Below are 24,478 nucleotides of genomic sequence, written 5' to 3'. Positions count from 1 at the left end.
AAGTGGCAGCATCGATGGGCTCAAGCATGGCAACAGTAGTGAGGTTGGCCCAGGATCGGGCAGTGTTTCATTCTGCTGTGCATAAGGTCGCTATGAGTTGGTACCAACTCAATGGCACCTAACAACGACAACAAATGTACATTTACTCCACTGATGATCTTACTTTCCCATAAAGTTGTTATGAAATTAATGGCACCAGCTGAAATCGGTGCTGATGTGAAATTGAGAGACCAGGTTCCACAGAGATGTGGCTGCTATGGCAACCATGGGATGAAAGATATTGGTCAAGGGTGTATGTCTCCTGGAATATGAACTCACTCCCACACCCTCACCGACCCCCATTCCACCCTCACCCACTTCGGCAGATCTCAGTCTACTCTGGAGCCAAGTTGACCTGCAAGCAAGCGGTAGAATGGAAGAAGGGGACACTGCTCACTGATGAGTGGGAATTACGGTGTGTCCAATGACCTGATTATATTTAAATCTTCATTCTGACAATGACTACCCAGTCCAGAGACCCATTCTCTTCCTTCCCCATCCCTTTGCAACCTCCTGGGACACTGGGAAGATCCAGGAGTTAATAGCAATGAACAAAAGGTTGCAAACTCTTAAACAATGCTTGTCCAACTATAATATGCAGGTTGAACTGTGGGGATCCTGTTAAAATGCAGCTTCTGAGTTTCATCTGAAGTGAGGCCAGCGGGTCTGCATTTCCAGGTGATGATATCATTGTGGCTAGTCCAGGGGCTAGCACTGCGTTGCAAGGTTCTAAGGCCTCACTGCCTGATCTATAAAATAAAAATATAGAATACCAAACAGGACAGACTTTCATTAAAAAAAAAAAAAAAGGTATTTATTATTTATATGAAATCCCAATTTAAATAAATAACCTATATTTTATCTGGCAGCCCTACTTTAAGGCCCTATTAAAATGTAAGATATTCTCATTTTCAGTCCACACACAAGCCTCAGGGAGCATGTTGCAATTTTTTTGTTTTCTCTTTGCCTTTGCTGATACCCTTGATGTTTCCTTTAATGGAGACTTGCTAACATTAAACACAGCAGTAGCAGTAGGGGTGTTAGATGATTTGGTTGTACTCTCACCCACTGAGGATAGCCCGGAGGAGAGGCAAAGCTGAAGTCATCTCCACGACAAATTGCTTCAGCTCCATGTGTGCATGAAGCAAGAACTGTGAGTGGGACTGTTAAAGCACAGTTTAAACAATGGAGGACACCATCCACCCAAACCTCTGGTCTCCAGTGGGATGCTGTTTTGGCCAGGGATGGATACTCTGAATCGTGGGTGAGTCATTGATTCAGTCACATCCTACTTATCAGAGTAGCTAACGAAGTAGCAAAGGTTCAGTGTTCGCTGCCCTGTCTATCAACGAAGAAAGACAGCCTTCAAAGCAATTTCAGGAGAAAAGAGCCTGGAAGTGCAGCTTCTACACTGCCTATTTCTCACTCGCCTCAGCATCTTCCAAAGGCGAAATGGAGAGGAGGCAGCAGCAGTCTGTCTTGACTCAAACAAATAGGAATTGAAAGGAAGTAAGTAACTAACGGGGGAAGATCGATAATAGTCTAAAAGGCCAAAGACTCGTGCTGCAGGTTACAAATGTTCCCGGTGAACCTCGAGGTCCTATGAGGAGATATAAACTCGTCTGCCATCACCGGGAAGAGCATTCTGGAATGAGTAATCAGTAAAGGAGTTGAAGAAGAATGATTCAATGGGACCCAGAAATGCATAGACTTGGAAGGAATACAAAGCTTTTATACAAGCATAGCTTGTTTTATTGCACCTTGCAGATATTGAGTATTTTGGGGTTTTGTCAAGCAAGTCTATTGGTGACATTTTTCAACAGCACGTGTGTCACTTCGTGTCTCTGTGTCTCAATTTGGTCATCATGACAATGTTTCAGATTCCTTCATACAACCCATCTGAGAGTTTAACCTGCCAGAACAGCCTGACAGAACATAAACAATTTCCATCTTCAAGGTTTCTTGAGTTGGTCATTTCCAGATATCACTCCATCCAGATAAAGCTGTCAAAGAAAATGTCCACTTTCATCTCTTGTCAGGTAGTGCAAATGTTCTGCACTCAACTGCTATCCCAAAGTCTGGCTGTTCAAACGCACCCAGCAGCAAATAGACCTGGTGGTCAGCTTCTGAAAGAGCACAACCTTAACAATCCTCTGGAATCATTGCGCCCTACACACATGGCACTGCCAGGAACCAGAATCGACTGCACAACAATGTAACAATAACAGTAACCAAGCCAGCATCTAGCTCCTGATCTGTGCTTTCATTAAAATGCCTTGAGGGAGTAGGTGAGCAACGAGCTGGCTGATTCATTGGATCCATTGGAAACATAGCTTTTCAGGGAGCCGCTGCTATGATTCCTGCCAGCTGATCCTCACAGAAATAACTGTGCCCTTGAGGAAATCCATCTTGAGGTCAAGGGGTAAATACAGTAAATTGAAAGAAAGAGGAAAAATAGAAAAATTTAGAAAATAGATCACTCTCCTCAGTCACAGTGTAGATTGACTAACCAAAGAAAAGACCAAGTCAGGACTGGCTAAGTCTGAGCAGATGGAAGAAGTGTGAAGTGATGCATTGTGATGAGAAATCTGTCAGAGAGAGACACTCAGTAGGAGTGGGCATGACGATGTTGTTTTAGTCTGATTGCAGAATAGCTCCCCAAACACATCAGCTGCAGCTTAAAGAGCTGTAAGAGAATCCACATACGACCGTACTAGGCATCACATCAGGAAGGTGGAAACGCAGTGTAGAACTAGTTACATCATTCTATAATCCGACCTTCCAAGTTACCATTTCTCTTCTTTAGATATACTTGGGGAAGGAACACATCATGACTGTTGTGGGGGACAGGTGAACATGTTGGGAGGAAGGAGCCATGTTGCTGGTCAGCAACGGAGCAGCCCTTCATGTTGGCTCCCAGGCCTCCTTTGCTAATCATCTGTAGTTGACTGACTCTAGACCTATCAAGAAAAAATGGGTTTGGGAGTCAGAGAGCACTGGTGGCACAACAGTTAAGCTGCTAACCAAAAGGTCGGTGGTTCAAAGCCACCAGCAGCTCCTAGGGCTAAAGATGTAGCAGGCAGCTTCCGTAAAGAGTATAGCCTTTGAAACCCCATGCTGCAGTTCTATTCTGTCCCAGAGGAGTGTTACAAATCGGAGTCGACTCAGTGGCAATGGACGGGGCTAGTGAGCTGAGACCAAGTAAAAGAATTTCACTTCTGCCCATGGCTACAAGTGAGCTGTGTGCTCTCAAATGAAGTGCCCAGATTGTTTCATGTCACAGATTCTGCAGCTAGAGAAAACCCTCCCAGTTCATCCTCTGTACATGAATTCAGGATTTAAAGTGTCAGATTCCGCAGCTCTCAGCCACTCCTACGAAAGCAGTGCTAACAACTGGGATTTCATTTTAATACATTATATCATTATTGAGTGCCGTCAAGTCAGTGCCAACTCATAGCAACATTTTAAAGGGTTTCTGAGGCATTGAATCTTCACGGGAGCAGAAAGCCTTGTTTTTCTCCTGCAGAGAGGCTGGTGGGCTTGAACCAAGAATTTGTGTTTTGCAATCCAGTGCTTATCGTATGGAGCCACTGCAAACTTAATACTAGAGTTGCCCTAGCTATTGTATTCTTGAAGGTATTTTCCTGTGGGTTGGCTCAGTACGGAAGGAAGCATCTTACTGGGAGTATAGTAAGTAACAGAAATAGTCCCACTTTGTAGCTGTTGTCCATTGCTGTTGAGTCGCGGAGAGTGGCGGCACATCCTGAGATGCACGGACTGGGAAGCAAACGCTCGTCCCCCATGGGAGGCAAGAATCCTTCCACTCAACCACCACTGCCTCCACTCCCAATTCGCAAATATGGACTCATGTTGTTTCGGTTCTTAGTTGCTGTCAAGTCACTTCTGACTCATGGTGACCCCATTGTGCACAGTCGAACTGCTCCACAGGGTCTTCAAGACAGATCTTTGGAAAGCAGATTGCAGGGTCTGTCTTCCAAAGCACCTGTGAGTGGGTTCAAATCACCAACATTTTGACAGGTGGTCCAGCGCTGAACTGTGTGCAGTTTACCAAAAATGCGAATTACATAAAGTGACTTGCCCACAGTCTCATCCCTGGGTCCCAGGGAGATCTCAGATGCCTTCTACCATCCCTCAGTGGCACATCCACAAAATAGCGAATACAGAAAGCTCTCATGTAACAGTCTTCAAGAATTTATAAATCTGTTTAACGTATAGGTCACAGTATGCTTCAAATTATACCATTTTCCAGAGTTCTGATGTGGTGCTCCAGGACAATGCGCTAGACCCCAAGGTTGGTTTGAACCGCAGGATCAGTGGTTCAAACTCACCAGCTGCTTCTTGGAAACCCTATACAGAGTGGCTGTGGGTTGGCACCAACTTGATGGTACTTAACAACAACAATAACATACCATTTTCCAGCCAGTAAAAAAATGGAAAGTAACCCAGACCGAGAACCTTAGGAGTTTCCTTAAACCTTGGATTTTAAGAAGGCTTTTGAATTTTTTTGATATTATAAAATAACCACAGTACATTTACTGTATGTCATATATTACTCCCAGTGGGGCCTGAGGCGACAACCAACACAAATCGTACACATTCATCTTTTTACAGCAAGATGTATTGATATTTTCACTTGTTGTTAAGTACTGTTGAGTCAGTTCTGACTCATAGTGACCCTGTATAGGGTTTCTGAGAATGGTTGGTAGGTTTGAACCACCAACCTTGTGGTTAACAGCCCAGTGCTTATCCTACAATACCACAAGGGGATATTTACACTAACAGGGGTAAATAAAGACTGAAAATTAGCTTTATTTCAGAACAGATCAGGTTTTGCTGACAAATGGATTATTCAAAAATGTTTACAGAGTTTTAAATTACAGAAAAGGAATTTTGGATCGACATTAGCCATATGTGTATAATTACTTCGACAAAATTATAAATTCTTAAAACCATTGAAGATGAATGAATGGGTTACTGAGATTTAGAAATTGCAGTAGAGACATGTTGAATTGAGCTAATTTGTGTAACAAATGGGATTGAAACTGCTCTCACATCACTCTTCTAAGTGTACACTGAGGCAGAAACAGACAGAAGAAGGACTAGCTACCTGAAAACAAACCCAGACTAATACCTAGACACCCCATGTCTCCCATTGCCTCCTCAGCATCCATTTGGATTCATGCCAACCCCACTGGGCACCACTGGGCCACAGCCTTTGGTCATGCCTCCCTTTTCAGATTTTCACTAAGTCCGAATTCACTGTCACAGAGTCAATGCCAACTCAGGGCACTGTGAGAAGAAACCAACTGGATGGCACTTAACAACAACAACAACATAAAGACAACTACCAACACTGCCTGATAGGTTGACATGTTCTCCTCCCAGCAAGCACATTCATATAAGTGGAAGTCAAAAAGTATTGCTATACAATCATAGGCACTTTTTACTAAACAAAAATATCAAAATGTGAAGCTATTGTTCTTCGACATTCCTCCCCCCACCCGCGATATCTCTACACTTCTGAAAGCAGGAGCTCCATCTCTCTGACCCTCCCCCAGAGAATTCTGTATTCTTCAATTACTCCACGTCAAAATGGCAGGCTTGGCATCTCAAGGAACTCAAATCTTGTCCTTTGAAATTTTCCTTTTGAGTTTGGGGGATTAAAAAAAAAGAAACAAAGAAAAAGAAACTTGAAAGGCCAAGATCAGGCTGTAGGATGGATGGGGTGAGGATTTCCAACAAAATTCTTGTGGGACAGCCCTTGCTATCCTTGAAGAATGAGCAAGTACATTGTCATGATGGGGAAAGAAATTCCCCAACACAAATTCCTGGCCTTTTTTCTCACTAGTGCAGTTTTACATTTTCTTTAAAAATCTCTCTAATAAGCCCCTGTGATTAATCTGTGTCCTTCAAGAAAATCTTCCAAGATGACCCCTTTGGAGTCCCCAAGAAAATCACCAAACTTTCTAAGCTGACCTCTCTTCCTTGAACTTCACTGGCCCATCAGATTCCCTTGGAAGCCACTGTTTTCATTGGACCTGCTTTTTGAAGGCACCTGCACGAGTTTGTTGTTAAGTGCCTTCGAATTGGTTCCAACTCATAGTGACCCTGTATAGGGTTTCCAAGGAGTGGCTGGAGAGCTTGAACTGCCAACCTTGCAATTCAAACCTGTCTTGCAGTCCAGAGCATTAACCCACAGCACCACACCAGGATGAGATTGTTGTTGTTAAGTGTTATTGATTATTGTTGTTGTTAAGTGCTATCAGTTTCTACCCATAGCGACCCTGTATAGAATTTCCAAGGAGCAGCAGGTGAGTTTGAACCACCAGCTTTGCGGTTTGAACCGACTATGCAGTCCAACGCATTACCCCACAGCGCCACACCAGGATGAGATTAGGACAAACCTGTTACTGAGAGAACTTGTCCGCAATCATCCGTGATTGCAGAGACTTATTTGGACACATTTTATTTGGGATAACCCTGTGCATATATGAACAGAAGTCCTGCTAACAATGCTTTTGATCTGCTCTCATGTATCAGCAGTGTCTGTCTGGAAGCACTGCCTGAATTGGAAAGCAGAGAAATGCAGCTCTGGGGCTCACCAGGGCAAACTTTCTCTGGGGACAAGCTGTATAAAATGTCTCTGCTGAATGAGGGTCCCAGCACAGTGTCTGCAGTGGCCCACAGGCTGAAGGTTTCAGCTCCTCCCAGATTGCCACGAGACTCTTTCACACTGTTGTTGTGAAGTGTCAAAGTGCCAGCAATTCCGTTCTGACTCCTAGTGACTCCATATAGGGTTTCCAAGGCTTTAAATCTCATGGAACAGAAAGCCTCACCTTTCTCCCATGAAGTGGCTAGTGGACTCCACATGCTGACCTTATAATTAGCAGTCCAGTGCTTATCATGTGGACCCACCACACTGCCATAGTCAGTTCTAAAATTAAATGTAATCAAGGATGTCTACGTTAATAATGTAAAGTTAGATGTGAGAAAAAAAACTGCCAAAGATTTTGTTTTTAGCCGTGCTCTTGCAAGATGGAAAACAACCCCTGAGAAAGTTACATCTGACTACTCATGGATGTAGTTCACTTGCTGCACCATAGCAATGTTGTTGTTGTTAAGTGCCATCGTGTTGGTTCTGACTCATAGCGACCCTGTGTAGGGTTTCCAAGGCTGTGAGATGGGCTCGAACCACCAACCTTGTAGTTCACAGTCAGTGCTCATCCTAAAACAGCCACCATACTCTCCTTCCCCATATAAGTGAGATCATATATTTATCCTTTTTTGACTGAAATTTCACTTGGTTTTCAAAGTTTATTCATGTATCTGAATTTCATTTCTCTTCATGGCTTAATAAAATTCTATTGTGTATACTATATAACAACTACTTTTTTTATCCATTCATCTGTTGATAGAAATCTAAATTGTTTCTCCTGTCTATTCTCCTGTCTATTCTCCTGTCTGTCGCCTTGCAGTGCACACTGAAATGAAATGAACATTGATTTATAAGTATCTATTTAAATCCCTGCTTTCAATTCTTTTGGGTCTATACTGGGTCATATGACAATAAAAGACAGACCATAGGAGCATTGATGCATTTGAGCTATTATGTTGGAGAAGAATATCAAAAGTCCCATGGACAACCAGAAGAACAAACAAATCCGTGTTGGAAGAAGTACAACCAGAATGTTCCTTAGAAGCCAAGATGGCCAGACTTCGTCTCTCATACTTCAGACATATTATCAGTAGGGACCAGTCCCTGGAGAAGCTTGGCAAAGTGGAGGGACAGCAAAAAAGAGGGATTCCCCCAGCGAGATGGATTGGCATGATAGCAGCAACAAATGGGATCAAGCGTAGCTGCAATTGTGAGGACGGCGCAGGACTATCACTTACCAATGATCATTCTTTGTTTAACTTGTGAAGAATGGTATAATGGTTTCCCGGAGTCTGCACTCTTTATATGTCCACCAGCGATGTGTTTGTTACTGTTTATAATTGTCACTGAGTAGATTCCAAGTCTTGGAGAAATCTAGTGACCTCCAAATGTTCAAAGTAGAACTGACCATAGGGTTTTCAAGGCTGTTAACTTCCAGAAGCAGATTGCCAGGCACCCTGGGGAGGTTTGATGGACCAACCTTTCATCTAGTTGTTAAGAACATCACCATTTGTACCACCCAGAGACTTCTCCAGCAATGCATAAGTGGTCCATTTTCTCACAATTTCTTCACATCCTCTCCAACATTTGCTATTGCTTTTTTAAAAAAGGTATTTTCATAATAGCCTTCCTAGTGTGTGTAGAGTGATATCTTATTATGGTTTTAATTCAAATTATCCTGGTGCTATGGGTTAGGTGGATGGTTCAAATCCACCATCTGCTCCTTGGAAGAAAGATAAAGCTATAGAGTCCTGTAAAGAATTAAAGTCTTAGAAACTCTGAGTTGAAATTCACTTGATAGAAGTGGGTTTGGTTTCATGACCATTGGAGTCCAGGGTGATACAAATGGCTAACATGCCCTGCTGCAGACTGAATGAAAGGCTCAGATCTGCGCAGAAGCTCTTCAGAAGAAAGACTTGGTAATCGACTTCTGAAAACCAGCCATTGAAAACCCTATGGACCACAGTTCTACTGTGACACACGTGGGGTCTCCATGAGTCAGAATCAACTAGACAGCAACAGGTAATGGCTAATGATACCGAGCATCTTTTCATGTTCTTACTGGCCACATGTATATCTCCCTTAGAGAAATGTCTATTCTAGTCCTTTTGTCTAGTTTTGAATTAGCTCGTTTGTCTTTTCTGCAGTGCCAATTTCTTTCTCAACTGTGTTTTAAATTTAAGTTACCACCCTGTCTCTAAAGTTGCCCTTTGAATGCACACAAGGAGAAAAGGGTTTTGAGGACACGGGTGCATTGTTACTTGTTTTTATTGTAAGCAGCTGAGCATCAGCAGGCACAGTTAGAGGCTGGGTTTACTTGGCAGTCTCTTATTGTTTCTGGATGTTCAGACTCCCAAGGGTAGCATTCCCATGTACGCTACTGCAGTCAGCTCCTGATAAATGAGTCTTGGCTTGCCTTGCAGTGCACACAACATATGAAACAAACAGAGACCACTTCTGACTCGGCAGAGGAACAACTGCCAGAATCACTTCCAAAATGTAGAGGAGCAACACTAGACTAAGATCACCTTTCAGCCCCCAGCAGCCCCATTATTAGCAAAGTGCTATTGCATGCATTTGCTATTATGTATTCCAATGGGTTTGGGTCACTAGGTTGAACTCAAGATGCTTAGTTCATATAATTACATGCCAGTAACAGCCAACGCAATGTCGTATTTTATAAGTTATACCCAGGAGACAATTTAAAAGTCTAACAAGATTTTATTTACATACCAAATGTATTAAGAAGCAGGACAAAAGTTATACTTTACTGCAAAAGTAGAAAAATTGAAGATGACAGACTAAGCAGACACACTAAATGGACCCTCTACAACAAACATATGAGAAACCAAGTAAAACAGACATAGATGAAAATTCTGGCACCCTGAGGTCAGAAGAAAAGTTAGCAAGGTGGATAGAGTGTTTACTGGGAGGCGAGGCCAAGCAAGGACAGTGAGAGAGTGAGACCAACTGGTGAAAGTCTGACCAGATGCGGCCCAACCACCTTGTGGGCAGCTTCGGTGCAGGCAATGGAAGAAGCGCAATTTCTTCTCTTTCCCATACTCCCATGAGGACCAGAAGTTTAGCCAGCTCCCATCTTTATCCACCCCCAGCACAGACCCTGCTCTCCAGGAGTTTGTAACCATATATATGGTTGGGAACCACACCAATGTGAGGTGTGGGCTGGATGCGCTGCTTTCATATGCTGATTTGGTGCCTGAATTCAGGTAGACTTAGCTCCTGACCTATAAGCCCCACAGAATCAGCAGACAAGCATTTAACCAATCACCCTGTCCCCAGCTTCCCTGTAGTCCTAAGAGACACTGAAACCAGCCTCATCAAGGGCCTCCACAAACTACTTCTAGATTGACTTCCTTGAACATAGATGACACTGAGACCAATAGGAACTCCATCAAGGGCCAAGAACTCTACTGTCACATCCCTTCCACAACAATCTCATGTGTTCCTTGAATTACAGGAGCCCCCAGAGGTTTCTGCTCTCCATTAACTGCACTTTTTGTTCTTACAAATACGACAACCACACAATGCCTCAGAGACAACAGACAATTTTACATGAAAAAGCAAGAGAATAGCTCAAATGAACAGGATGCAAAGCCAGAAAACATTTCTGAGGAAGAAAAGGTTATGGTACTAAGTGAAAAAGAATTCAAAACAATAATGATTAGGTACCTTCAAAGGATCAATAGAAAGATTGAGGAAAGCCAGGAGAATACAACACAAACTTTAGAAGAATGAAGAGCAATACTATAAGAACAGACAGACAAAATAAATGCAAATTTTGAACAAATACAAAACCTAAAATTAGAAATCCAGAACATTAATACTGAGATCTCAGAAATACATTGAAATACATTGAAAGGGCAAAGGAATAGATGAGAAGCAAAGGAAGCCTGAGTTACTGAGCTTGAAGCTAAATCTCTAAATACTAGTATTCTAGAAGAACAATAAGAAAAAAGAACGAAAAAGTCCAAAGGAAGCCTAAGACTTTTGTGACACACCACGAAGAGGAACAATGTATGGATGATCAGAATTCTAGAACAGGAAAGACAAGTACAGAGAAAATTGTCAAAGGATTGTTGGAAGAAAACTTCCTTAACATTATGAAAGACTGCAGACATACAAGAAGCTGAATGAACTCCAAACAAGATAAACCCCAAAAGAAAATCAACAAGATGTACTATAATCAAAATTTCCAAAATGAAAGACAAAAAAAGGAATTCTGAGAACAGTTCAAGAAAATCAAAAGGCTACCTAAAAAGTAGAACCAATGAGATTAAGCTCTGATTTCTCAGCAGAAAACATGCAGGCAAGAAAGCAATGGAATGACATATATAACACTCTGAAGGAAAAAATTGCCAACCAAGAATCATATACTCAGCAAATCTGTCCCTCAAATATTATGCTAAAATTAGTACATTTATGATAAACAGAAATTAAAAGAATTTGTAGTGACCAGACCAACTTTACAATAAATGCTAAAGGGTATTCTTTGGACTGAGAACCAGCAATAGCAGACAACCTGAGATTACCCTACATGACAACATCACCCAGAACTCAACCCAGATATATAAGTATTTAAAATGAAAATGGAAGAAATACATAGAGTCACTGTACCAAAAACAAATGATGGATGTTTAACCAATTTCAAGAGGTAGCATATGACCAAGAGCCAATAATACTGAAGGAAGAAGTCTAAGGTGCATTGAACAAGACACCAGGAATTGATGGAATGCAAATTGAAATCTTTCAATAAAGTGAGGCAGCACTGGAGACACTCATTCATTTTTGCCAGGAAATTTGGAAGACAACTCTCTGGTCAACTAACTGGAAGAGATCCGTTTTTGAGGTCATTCCAAAGAGAGGTGACCAAGCGGAATGTGGAAATCATCGGACAATATCTTTGATAGCCCATGCGAGTAAAGTTTTACTCTGGTAGCGTAGTGGTTACGAATCGGGCTGCGAACCTTAAGGTCAGCGGTTCGAAACTACCAGCCGCTCCGCGGGAGAAAGATGAGGCTTTCTACTCCCGTAAAGATTTACACCCTCGGAAACCCTGTACAGGGTCGCTATGGGTCAGAACTGACTCGATGGCACTTAACAACAACAACAAAGTTAATACAGAAATGGCTACAACCATACATTGACAGAGATTTTCCAGAGGTTCAAGCTGGATTCAGAAGAGGATATCATTGCATGGAACAAGGGATATCATTGCTGACATCAGATGGTTCTTGGCTGAAAGCAGAGAATACCAGAAAGATGTTTACCTGTTTATTGACTACACAAAGGCTTTCAGTTGTGTCAGCCATGACAAACTATGGACAACACTGCAGAGAATGAGTGTTCCAGAACACTTAATTGTGCTCATAGGAACCGTACATAGAGCAAGAGGCAGGTTTTCGAACAGAACAAGAGAACGTTGAGTGGTTTAAAATTAGGAAAGGTGTGCTCAAGGGTTGCATCCTTTCACTATACTTATTCAATCTATATGCTGAGCAAATAATCTGAGAATCTGGATTATATGAAGAAAAATGTGATGTCAGGATTGGAGGAAGTCTCATTAACAACCTGCAATATGCAGATGATGCAACCTTGCTTACTGAAAGTTAAGAGGACTTAAAATACTTACTGATGAAGATCAAAGACCACAGCCTTCGATATGGGTTGCATCTCAATGTAAAGTAAACAAAAATTCTCACCACTGGACCAATAAACAACATCCATATAAATGGAGTAAAGATGGAAGTTGTCAAAGACTTCATTTTGCTCAGATCAACCATCAACACTCATGGAAGCAGCAGTCAAGAAATCAAATGAGGTATTGCATTTAAAAAATCTGCTGCACAAGACCTCCTTAAAGCATTGAATAGAAAGATGTCAGTTTGAGGACTAAGGTGCTCCTGACTCAAGCCACGGTATCTTCAATAACCTCATATGCATGTGAAAATTGGAAAGTAAAAGAATTGATGCATTTGAGTTATGGTGTTGAAGAAGAATACTAAAAGTACCATGGACTGCCAAAAGAACAAACAGATCTGTTGGAAGAAATACAGCCAAAGTGTTCCTTGGAAGCCAGGATGGCCAAACTTTGTCTCTCATACTTCGGACATATTCTCAGGAGTGACCAGTCACTGGAGAAGAATATCATGTTTGGTAAAGTGGAGGGTTGGAGAAAAAGAGGAAGACCCCCTCCCCCAACAAGATAAATTGGCACAGTGGTGGCATCCATGGGCTCAGGCCTAGCAGCAATAGTGAGGTTGGCCCAGGACCAGGCACTGTTTTATTCTGTTGTGCACAAGGTCACTATGAGTCGGTACCAACTTTATGACACATAACAACGACAAAGTGAAGCAAACCTACAAGACAGAAAGTCAGAAACCAGAGATATCAATGTATATGAAGTCAACTACAAAGTGAAAAGTGGGAATTGTATAGATACAGAACTTCCAAATGGCGAGTAAGTCAAGTAAGTTTCAAGATCAAATAGACTGTTTTAAACAGGGAAAAATAATTAATAAATTACAGGGTAACCTCAAAGAAAAATTATACACCTGAAAATCAAAATAAAAAAGAGGACAATCAGAAAGATTTAGTAAATCTTAATACAACAGAATGAAAAGAAACCCCACAAACAAAATTAACTCAGTATAGAAAATTAAGTGGAACAAAGAATCCAACGACACCACACAAAAAAAGCACACAGAAAAATGCCAACAATCAATTCATATCTAATGATACTTATACTCAATGTAAATGGATTAAATGTATCCATCAAGGGACATAAAGAGCAGAATGGATAATAAAACAGCTTCCTTCAATATGCTGCCTACAGAGACTTAATCAAAAAGATGGAGACTGCCTAAATAACCATCAACAGAAGAACAGTTAAACAAACTTTGATACATATACACAATGGAATACTAAAAAACATTGAAGAATAATGATGAATCTGTGAAACATCTCACACCATGTTTGAACCTGGAGGAGACTATGCTGGGTGAAAATGTTGTTGTTAAGTGCTGTGGAGTCAATTCCAACTCATAGCTGTGTAGGTTCCCTAGGAATAGCTGGTGAGTGTGAACCATCGACCTTGCAGTTCAAACCAACCTTGAGGTCAAGTGCTTATCCTACGGTGCCACAAAAGGACAAACATTGTATTTAACCAATGTTGTAAAGAATTAAAACAAAAACAAAAAAACCCCACAATCTATGATGGTTAGAGGGGGAGGGGAAATTACTCATGGGCTAAAAGGTTGTTGTTGTTGAGTGCCATCGAGTCCGTTCCCACCCATAGTGGCCCTGTTTAGGGTTTCCGAGGAGTGGCTGATGAGCTTGAACCACCATCCTTGTGGTTCAAATGACTTTGCAGTCCAGCACATTAACCCACAGCACCATACCACATGGGTGGTAGGGCAGGCAATGTACAAAAGGGAGGTTAGCAGAGGAAAGATGAAGGTAGCGGGAGACAGAGAGGAAGGCAAGAGTTCAAGTGAATAAATGTACATGTAGTTAACTGGTGGTACTTGGAGGGATTGCAGCCATCTAACGAAGCAAAGTATATGATTTGTTGAATATAAAATTGATGATCTACTCTGTAAACCTTCAGTCAATTCACAATAAAAAGTTTTAAAAAAAAAAACAGAGTTCCATGACTTGGTTTCTTGATATTGTTTTTTAAATTTCTATTAGGACATTTTCTAGAACAGTAAATGCCATGATATTTCATGGAAAGGAATTTGCAATGCGCTCTATATGTTTCATTATTCATTATTTACTGAACAGCATGAAGTCGATTTTGCTCAAGATATGGCTGAAGACATGGAACTTATTCTGGGGATCTCTGATTTAAAATAAGGAAATCAATTCATACACAAATACATCATGCAAAAGATTCCATACAAAGGGGCTGAAATATGAAAGTTTCTCTGTGTGTTTCTGTTTTCCTGATTTGGAAGTTGATGGACGGAACTTTAGGGTTCCAGAATCTAGAAAATGATTTGCAGCATAGCAAAGTACAGCCTGGGTGGAGGTGGCTTTGGGTGGGCAAGCTATGCGGTAGAAACATGTTTTATGGCGGGCCAAGCAGTAGAGTACAATGATTGACTCAGTTTCCGGAGCTAGACTTCCTGACTTCATTTATGGTTTTTCCATTTATTACCTCTAAGTCTCAGGTTTCTGTTTTGTAAAATGAGGATAAAAAAGTATCTGCATCATAAATTGCATGGCACAAAATTAAAAATGCATATCAATTCTCCAACATAGATGGATTTTAAAATGTTATGCTGAGGAAACTAAGTCAGTCACAAGGGGATAAAGTATGATACCACTTCTGTGATATCATAGGCCAGTGTATAAAGACCTACAATGATGAGTCATTACCATGGACAGGTGGGAGGTAGGGAGCCAGGGGACTCATTGCTTAGAGAACACTGAGTTTCTATTAAGGGTGAGGGGAAAGTTTGGAAACAGATAATGGTAATGGTTGAACATGATAGACATACTGAACTGTAGCTGTGAAGAATATTGAAATGGCAAAGGATTTATTATCTACTTAGCACAATTTTTAAATTATAAAAATAATAAAAATTAAAATGTATATAAAATGCTCAGCACAGTGCCTGGCACTTAGTTTAGTAAGCACTCAATGGACTTTAGATATTATCATCGGAAGTATTATAAGAAGAATTTTTAAGTAGGATGAAAGCACTATTTTAGGACAATTAGACCCCGTGTGTAGGGTACATTAGGAAGATGAACAGAAGCAGGGAAGTGCGTTTGAGGCTATAGTTGTGGTCTGTGGGTGTGAGAAGAAGACTGGAAAACGGAAAGGTCGCAAGTGTTACAAGGAACCAAAGAGGGCTTCATGTCCTTTTCTAATCATTAGCCTCCTCTGGCATAAATCAACCTGGTGGCCTAGGCAGTTGATGTTGAATAACTGAAAATTTTGACATTTTACTGTAAGTAAAAGAAATATTAAATTCAGAGCCAGCTTTCACCCATCTGTTTTACCAAACACTGAATTAGTCTCAAGATTCAAATGCAAAACAAACACCACAAGCATTCCAATAATCTCTGGTTACTCCTAAAACTCTCCAAGTATCTTCTGATTAATATGTGAGATAGAGCTTCCTATGCTAAAGAGGAACATCCTTGTATCAGATTAATTTATAAATCCATTTCTTAATATTAAAATTAACAAGAAGACTGAGAAAACTTCCCAAATATGTTTCTTAACATATCTGTTTTAAGTCTTTGATTTGAAGTATCTTACAGTTGAGGGTTAAATATTTAGACTGAGGGGAGAAAAAGTAGTTGATTGAAGTCATGATTTCTGTATGTTCACACTTGAGCATTTATTTGTAGGCAAACCTACCTACTAATCCGGTACCAGTGAAAAACGTACTCTGAAGCTTTTTCAGCTGGTTTTCCCTTGGTGAAAATGTATACTGTGTTTTACTCTTTGGCATTTTTTTCCAGGAACTGAGCCCAGTTTGTTTTTTTGTTTGTTTGTTTGTTTAGTTTTTATTGTGAATTCAGTGAAAGTTTACAGGGCAGATCATCAGTTTTATATCCAACAAATGAACCATCAGTTAACAGTATTTCTTGAGCCCAGTTTTTGCCAGGTGTGTGGCTCACCATTGGAGACAGCATGACAGAATCTGGTTTTAATATCCCTTGACATGATCTGTTCTTTCCCTCTCGGTCCTCAGATACTTGCCTGAGATCATGAATGATGGGTTGACCAACCAGATCAACAATCCTGAAGTGGATGTGGACATCACACGGCCCGACACTTTCATCAGACAGCAGATCATGGCTCTTCGTGTGATGACCAACAAACTAAAGAATGCATACAATGGCAACGACGTCAACTTTCAGGACACGAGTAAGGAAATCTTAACTGGCACCAGGACCATTCAGAGTAGAAAGTTATTGGACAAGATTTTACCATGGTTTTTCTCCATGAAAAGTGTGTTCTTTTAATCTTACCTTATTCTTCTCCAATCCACAAAAGTTGAGATACTAATGTATTAGTCTCCTAGGACAGGCCTAACAATATACCACAACAGGATGGCTTTTAAGAACGGAAATTACTCGTTCATGGTTCTGGAAGCTACAAGTGTGAAATCGGGCTGTCATCCAGGCTGATTCTTTCTGAGTATTCTGAGGGAGAATCTGCCCTAATTTCTATGGTGACTGGCATTCTTTGGCATTCCTTTGTTTGTACATCACTGTCATCTCTGCCTCTATTGTCTGTCCCTGCTTTTTACAGGAATATTACTTATATTCAATTAGCCCTGCCCCCCTCAGTATGACTTCATGTTAATTTAAGGGATACCATCTTCAAAGACTAAACAAGGTCATAATCACAGATAGAGAACATCATTGTTGTTGTTAAATGCGATTGAATCAGTTGAACGACCCTGTATAGGGTTTCCAAAGAGTGACTGGTGGGTTTGAACCACCAACCTGTGGGTAGCAGTCCAGTGTTTATCTTACTGTGCCACACCAGGACTCAACATATCCTTTGATATGTTGAGGATTAGGACTTTAATATATCTTTGGAGAGACATAATCCAATCTATGGAGTTCTGGTTTGGTGCTGAGGGTTAATGCACTAGACTGCAAAGTCCATTTGAACTGCAAAGTCAGTGGTTCAAGCTCATCAGCTGCTCCTCAGAAACCCTCTACAGGTTCGCTATGGGTCAGAACTGACTCAAAGGCACTTAACAACAACAATAAACCAATCTATAACACTATTGAAATAACAACTGGTCTTATGGCTTACATTCAGTTATACCAGAGCTAAAATTTGCCAGGCACATTTGCCAGCAGATCCATTTGTGTTTTAGTTTCTCCATCAGAACCCTAGTGGCATAGTGGTTAAAGTGCTTGGCTGCTAACCCAAAAGTGGGTGACTCTGCAGGAAAAAATGTGGCAGTCTGCTTCTGTAAAGGGTGCAGCCTGGAAATACTTTATAGAGCAGTTCTACTGTGTCCTATAGGAGCTCATGTATCACAATCAACTCAATACCAATGTGTTTGTTTTGTTGGTCTTTCTTCATCAGCATTTCTGTGTCTGCCAAAACTCCTGTCCTCTTCCCTAATACCACCCTCCTCACTGGGTGTGGCGCTATGGGATAAAGCACTGTACCGCAAGGTTGGTTTTAATCACAAGGTCCAGGATTCAGACTCACTAGTCACTCCTTGGAAACCCTATACAGGGTTGTTATGAGTTGTAGTTAACTCAATGGCACTTAACCACACCAAGAATATTCCAAAGATTGCTCAGGCATCCAAGATTGGAGTCGCTATCTCCCCACATATTAACTGTAGCCTTGAAGAAATTACTTTACTTCTTGAAAACAATTTCTTGAAAGTAACTGAGATCCTCATTTTTTACAATGGGACCATCCTATTTAAGGGTTTTTAGGAGGCTCATTTAAGACAATATGTAAAGGAGCTAATAACTTGATTTCCTCTGTATCCAGTTGTGCATACACATTTGTCCCTGAATTAATGAAAAAATAGTAAAATGCTGATGTAGTACCATACAAGACTATTATATTAAAAATCACAAAAACAACAAACGTAATTTGAAAAATTATAATAGAGTGTGATGCTGTAGGATAAACACTGGACTGCTAATCACAAGGTTGGTGGTTCAAAGCCATCAGCTACTCCTCAGAAACCCTAGACAGAGTAGCTATGAGTCTGAGTTGATTTGACAGCACTTAACAACAACAATTATAAAGGAGAGGTTTTGTGTTGTTGTTGCTTTTTTTAAAGTTTCTAGCCTTATAAGTCCTGGTAGGATGTTGTGGTTAATGCACTAGACTGAAATGTCTGCTTGAACCCCAAGATAGGCGGCCCAAGCTCACCAGCTCCTTGGAAACCATATACCGGATCGCTATGGGTCGGAACTGACTCAACAGCACTTAACAACAACCTTACAAAGAGTGCCCAGGAAAAGATTTCTTGAACATGAACTGGAGAGAGTTGCCAGTAATTCTATAATCTGGTCACTAAAGCAAAACATGATACTTGCTGGTTTGAATTAATAAGATAGAAGTAAGTTACAGATGGAAGACATTAAGTCATGCAGCTCGTAGCCTTCATTCCACTGAGTTGTTGCTTACAGAAAATTTAGTGCTTTCTTCCGTTTTAAACAGCTCAATGGTTTAAAAAAAAAACCTCTCAACTCAGGGTAATTACCAATATGATAGACTTCATTGCTGTGACTTTTCTGAGAATCATCCATTTTTTTCCATTCCTCACAGACTTCTCCTCTGCTCTTCAAAGGAGAATGTTACTCAAGATTTTAACCTTTGCTGCTTCTCCTTATTTGTCATTTAGCCTCATTTTTCTCATTTTATCCAATCTATATACTATAACTAGGAACCCTGGTGGCACAACAGTTAAGCACTCAGCTGTTAACCTAAAGGTTGTCGGTTTGAACCCACCTAGTGGCTCCACAAAAGAACAACCTGGTGATCTGTTTCCTTCAAGATTAGCCAAGAAAACTGTGTGGGGCAGTTCCACCCTGAAATTGTTGTTGGTGTTGTTAAATGCTGTTGAGTCGGTTCTGACTCATAGTGACGCTGCATAGGGTTTCCAAGGAGCAGCTGGTGAGTTCAAACTGCTGACCTTGAGGTTCAAACCAACCTTGTGATCGAGTGCTTATCCTACAGTGCCTCATCAGAATTCCTAACTCTATAATATAGTGTCACTGTGAGTCATAATTGATTTGACAACACACACAACAACAACAAACACCATTAAGATGCTTTTTTTTCAATCTGTTGTCATTGTGTGCTCCTTCAGTTTCCATAGACTATAACCTTTACCAGAACAGACCACAAGGTCTTTTCTCTTGTGGAATGGTGGTGGGGTTGAACCACCAAACTGCTTGTTAACAACCAAGCACTTAACCATTGCTCCACGAGGGCTCCTTCTTTATTTAGAGAGTGACTATTGTAGTGAGTTAGATGATGTTGGCCTTGGTCCTCTCTCCTCTGACCTATGTTCCTGTGATGGTGGTGGTGGTTGTGTACTGTGTATAAGGAATAAGTACTATTCCTACTTAGAGAACCTGTTTAGGGTTTACAAGAGTGGCTGCTGGTTTGAACTGCTGACTTTCCAGTTACCAACAGTTAAGAACATACTTTAGCTTTCACCCAAGCACAGATTTGGCTCTCTATTTTAGAATAGTATCTTCCATAAAACTGTCTTAGGCCAGGTTTTCTAGAGAAACAAAACCAGGGAAGCTTGTTTTATACACACACACACACACACACATTTCTATACATATACATATACATATAGATAGAGAAGCTTATTATCAAAGAAATGACTTACAATTGCAGAATCCCAGGTCCCCAGTGTCAGAGAGAGAAGGAGTCCCTTCCATGTGTCCATTATATTGGGAGAAGGCCACATCTCAAGGAAGCACCCCTTCAATTGATTGGCTGCTCATAGCCACTCATCATAGTGTTAACGATGCTTATATTAGGATTCATCACCATGGGAATAACTGCATTTCAGCTGCTAAACCTCTGGAAACCCTGGCCTAGTGAAGTTGACACAGAACCCTAATCATTACAGAAGCCATTATCACCTTTTGTAGCCATATCACCCTTATTGTACTTGACATGTTTTCTTTATCACCCACTCTGCCCCTTAGATACTTGCATTGTGATCCCTTTCACAAAGACACAAGGCCATTATTTTCCCCAGCTAGAAACTCGCATCATTATTTGCTGCCCATATTTTTAATATTCTACATCGCTTTAATAATATCATTGAAAAGGCTATATCACTTCTTGTTCATAATACCAGTGTTCTGAACAATTCCCTTAGTAATTCTGATAACCTAGAATTTAATTAATGGGATTTCCCCCCTGTCAAAAAAAAAAGATAAATCAGAGAAAATGTTAAGAACCTGACATAGTGTATTCAAGTGATCTTAGCTGGCATTCAGATGCCCCACTTTAAGCAGGGGTTTGGTAGGGGATGAAAACACACGTTGTGCAGGTTTCTGCCCGTCTTATCAGGAGTACGTTAGAAGAGTCCTCCCATCACCTGGCAATCAGCTTCCAAAGGGTCACAGTCATGAAAACCCTCTGGAGCATAATTTGGATCTGAAACCCCTGGATCACCATGAGTTGGCATCAACCAAAAGTAACTGGTTTGGTTTAAATGGATGGGTGTGGCTGTGTTCTACTAAATTCATATGGTGTTGTTGTTGTTAAATGCTGTCGACTCAGTTTCAACTGATAGCAACCTTGTATAGGGTTTCTGAGGAGTGAGTGGTGAGTTTGAACTGCCAACCTTGTGGCTCAAACTGACCTTGAGGTTGAGTGAGTATCTTACAATGTCACATCAGGATGCCAAAACTTTATATATGGACACTGAAGTTTAAATTTCAGTTATACTTTTCATGTGCTATGAAACATTCTTCATTTGGTTTTATTTTCAAACATTTAAAACAAAAAAAAACATTCTTTGGAAGCAGGCCAGATTGGTCAGTGGGGGTCTAGTTTGTCATGTGCTGGTTTAAAAAGAGAAGTGGTTTAGAATAGAGTTCTAAGAAGGAGAGCAGAGGTGGGAACAAGCTTTTTTTTTTTTTTATCATTTACAAATAACCAAAAGTTACTTTTATCATTTACGAGTAACCAAGTTACCATTATTGAATGCCTTGATGAAAGATTCTAGAGAAGAAACCTGATCAAAAGGGGGTAAAATGTGGAACAAATTTTTTAATTCTGAATGGAATCCAGACTTTCTGGATCCATTGAAACTGGATGAACTGTCTAAACTATTGTTTCAAGATAATCCTTAAACCTTAAACCAAAACTGTCCCTGGAGTCTTCTTTGAACTTAGCTTTCCACCTAAAAAAAAAAAGATTATTTTAATTGGTAAAGTCATTTGTTTTTAACATTGTGCTCTTTCAAAGAATCATCTAAGTGAGATCAAAAGGACAATGGCCCTGGGAACTGTTGAAAGAGAATTCTAGGGGGCATTGAGTTTCAGATAATGATGGTGGAATGATTTGGGAAAGGACAGCAAGAATGGTAACACAACTTGAAGAATGTAATGAAAGTTACACATGTAGACATTGTGGAAACGGTCTCTCCTAGGTTTGTTTACTTTAACCAGAATCCTTTTCATTATTACTAATATATACTTTCCACAAGTATTTGTGGCTTTACCTCAGATTTCCTAATTTTAGAGTAAAATGTAAGAGGGGATTTCAGTACTTTTTTCTTCTAGTTTGCCTTTAGATCATCTTTTCAAAATATTTTCGAAAAATATGATATCTCTCAGGTACATAAAGAATAAAGAATGGATCCTGTAAAGTAATTTAAACATTGACCAGAGAAAGGGAGCACACTCTAAAGCCAATATGGTAGGAATGGTTTCCCACTCAGCCCGAGATCCAGAAACACCTTAGGTTGTTGTGAACTCTGGCTACCCATGACTACTTCTCTCCAGTTCACACATCCATCACAAAGCTGCCATTAACAACAAACACAATGAGGTGGGTCAGGGGAGGCTGTCACCACCACACCACCACCACGGCCTTATGTTCCTTCCACTAACTCTTTATTCGTTCGATATCTAACTTTTTTCTTTCTTCCTTCCTTTCTTTCTTCTTTCTCTCTCTCTCTCTTTTTTTTTTTTTTTTTTGACTTGTCTAGATTTTCAGTTTTGTTTTGTTTTTTAGATTTTTAAAATATATATAAATGGGGAGCATAGAAGCTGTGCAAGATAAGCACTGGACTGTAAAACAGAAGGTTTGCAGTTCAAGCCCACCAGCCTCTCTGTGGGAGAAAGATGATGTTTTCTGCTTCTGCAAAGACTTACAGCCTCACAAACTCTATACAGGGTTGCTATGAGTCAGGGGCGATGCGACACACTTCGCAAACTCTATACAGGGTTGCTATGAGTCAGAGGCGATGCGACACACTTAGCATATATAAGTATCAGAGCATTTGTAATTGCAACACTTTTCACATGTATATTTCAGTAACGTGAATTCTGTTGCTCCAGCCATCATCATTCACCATTCTCCATCTCCAGATTTTTCCATAACCCTTTACAGAAGCTCAGTGTCTCCTAAACAATGACTCCCTCTTTCTGTCCCACGATTACTCTTGGTAACCACTAATACACTTTGATCTTGTAAATCAAAGCATACAATACTTGTTGTTTTTGACAGTGTAGTATTTTCACATTTCATCTGTGTATATCAGGACTTCATTGCTCTTACTGGCTGAGTCATATTCCACTGTGTTTATGTACCACATTTTGTTTACCCATTCGTCTGTGGGAGGCTGTTTCCACCGTTTGGCTATTGGGAATAGTACAGCAAAGAATGTTAGTGTATCTGCACCTAACTTTTCTTTTTCCTTCAATATTTCCACCCCAGGTGATGAATCCAGTGGTTCAGGGAGTGGCAGTGGATGCATGGATGATGTGTGTCCCACGGAGTTTGAGTTTGTCACCACAGAGGCCCCAGCAGTTGATTCTGACCGAAGAGAAGTGGACTCTTCTGCCCCCCAGCCCGGCCTCTCCCTACTTTCGTGGTCTCTTCTCTGCTTCGCGCTGGCACTGCAGAGACTGTGCAGATAATCCTGGGCTTATGATCAGATGAAACTGTATTTTAGCTATTTGAACGACCAACTTACTTCTTTTCTTACACAATGGGGCAATGGACCATGCCACCAAAACCTACCATTTTCTATGGGAAGAGAGCAGTACTGCAATCTGCCTCTCTTTTTGTTTTCCCAAAGAGTACCAGGTGCCAGACCGAACTGCTTCCTCTTTCCTTCAGCTATCTGTGAGGACCTTGTTTATTCTAGAGAGAATTCTTACTCAAATCTTTCGTACGAGGAGATTTTCTTACCTTCATTTGCTTTTATGCTGCAGAAGTAAAGGAATCTCACGTTGTGAGTTTTTTTTTTTTTTCCCCATTAAAAAAAAAAAAAAAAATAGAAAAAACCGAGTTCTTCATGTAAAATCAGGCCAAACCCCAAGATAACTGCATTTATAAAAAAAAAAAACAAGTAAACAAGCGAGAAAGATAAGAGAACTTTAACACTATAAATTCAGCATTGATAGCTAATTCCCAGTGTAAGAGGCTCTGTGATGAATCAGGTTTACAAAACACTTGGGGGAGAAAGGTTGAATTTTTTAAGAAGCTGTAATGAAAACATAATGTTGTCTTGGAGGTATTGTCTTAGACTCTAACCACACAATACCAAATTGATTTGGAGGTACTGATACTAAAAGTTAGAATATCATATTTAATATGAAAGCAAAAAAAAATGTCTACAACTCAGCACCTCTCTCTCACCCAGCCCAATTTCACTTTCAGTAACAGCATTTTTCTCAGTTTCCTTAATGTCTGATCATTGTATCCGCTAGGCACAGATGTTTTCCCTTCATGTCCAGTCTATGGTAAACATTCTCATCAATTCATCCTCCTCAAGGGTATGGATTGAAAACCATCTTCAATGATAAAATGTCTCTGTTTGTGCTACAGGTCTGACATTAATTAGATGTTTTGGCCCCTGTGCTCATTTCCCTCTCCAAAGAACAGTTCTTTAGATGAACTGATCCTCAATTAGATCCCTAGGTGAGTTTTCAGCTTTTAACTCTTTTGCTTCGTGTCAATTGGTTTCTACATCACAAGGGCATTCTCGTACAAAATAACTCACAACAAGAAAAGTCAAGACA

At 40.4% G+C, this 24,478-nt stretch overlaps 1 protein-coding gene across 1 annotated transcript in view; it reads left to right on the top strand.

Moving 5' to 3' along the window:
• The window catches only part of GPC6 (glypican 6), a 1,623,644-nt gene extending 1,600,273 nt beyond the window's left edge, over nucleotides 1-23,371 (top strand). Inside the window, 3 exon segments of the mRNA XM_006832006.1 lie at nucleotides 11,583-11,598; nucleotides 16,447-16,622; nucleotides 23,169-23,371. Of these exon segments, the coding sequence (XP_006832069.1) occupies nucleotides 11,583-11,598; nucleotides 16,447-16,622; nucleotides 23,169-23,371 (395 nt within the window).
• The last annotated feature ends 1,107 nt before the right edge of the window (nucleotides 23,372-24,478 follow it).

This window comes from Chrysochloris asiatica, unplaced genomic scaffold (assembly GCF_000296735.1).
Source record: "Chrysochloris asiatica unplaced genomic scaffold, ChrAsi1.0 scaffold00005, whole genome shotgun sequence".
NCBI classification, from domain to species: Eukaryota; Metazoa; Chordata; class Mammalia; order Afrosoricida; family Chrysochloridae; genus Chrysochloris; species Chrysochloris asiatica.
This window is presented reverse-complemented; position numbering and strand designations above follow the sequence as displayed.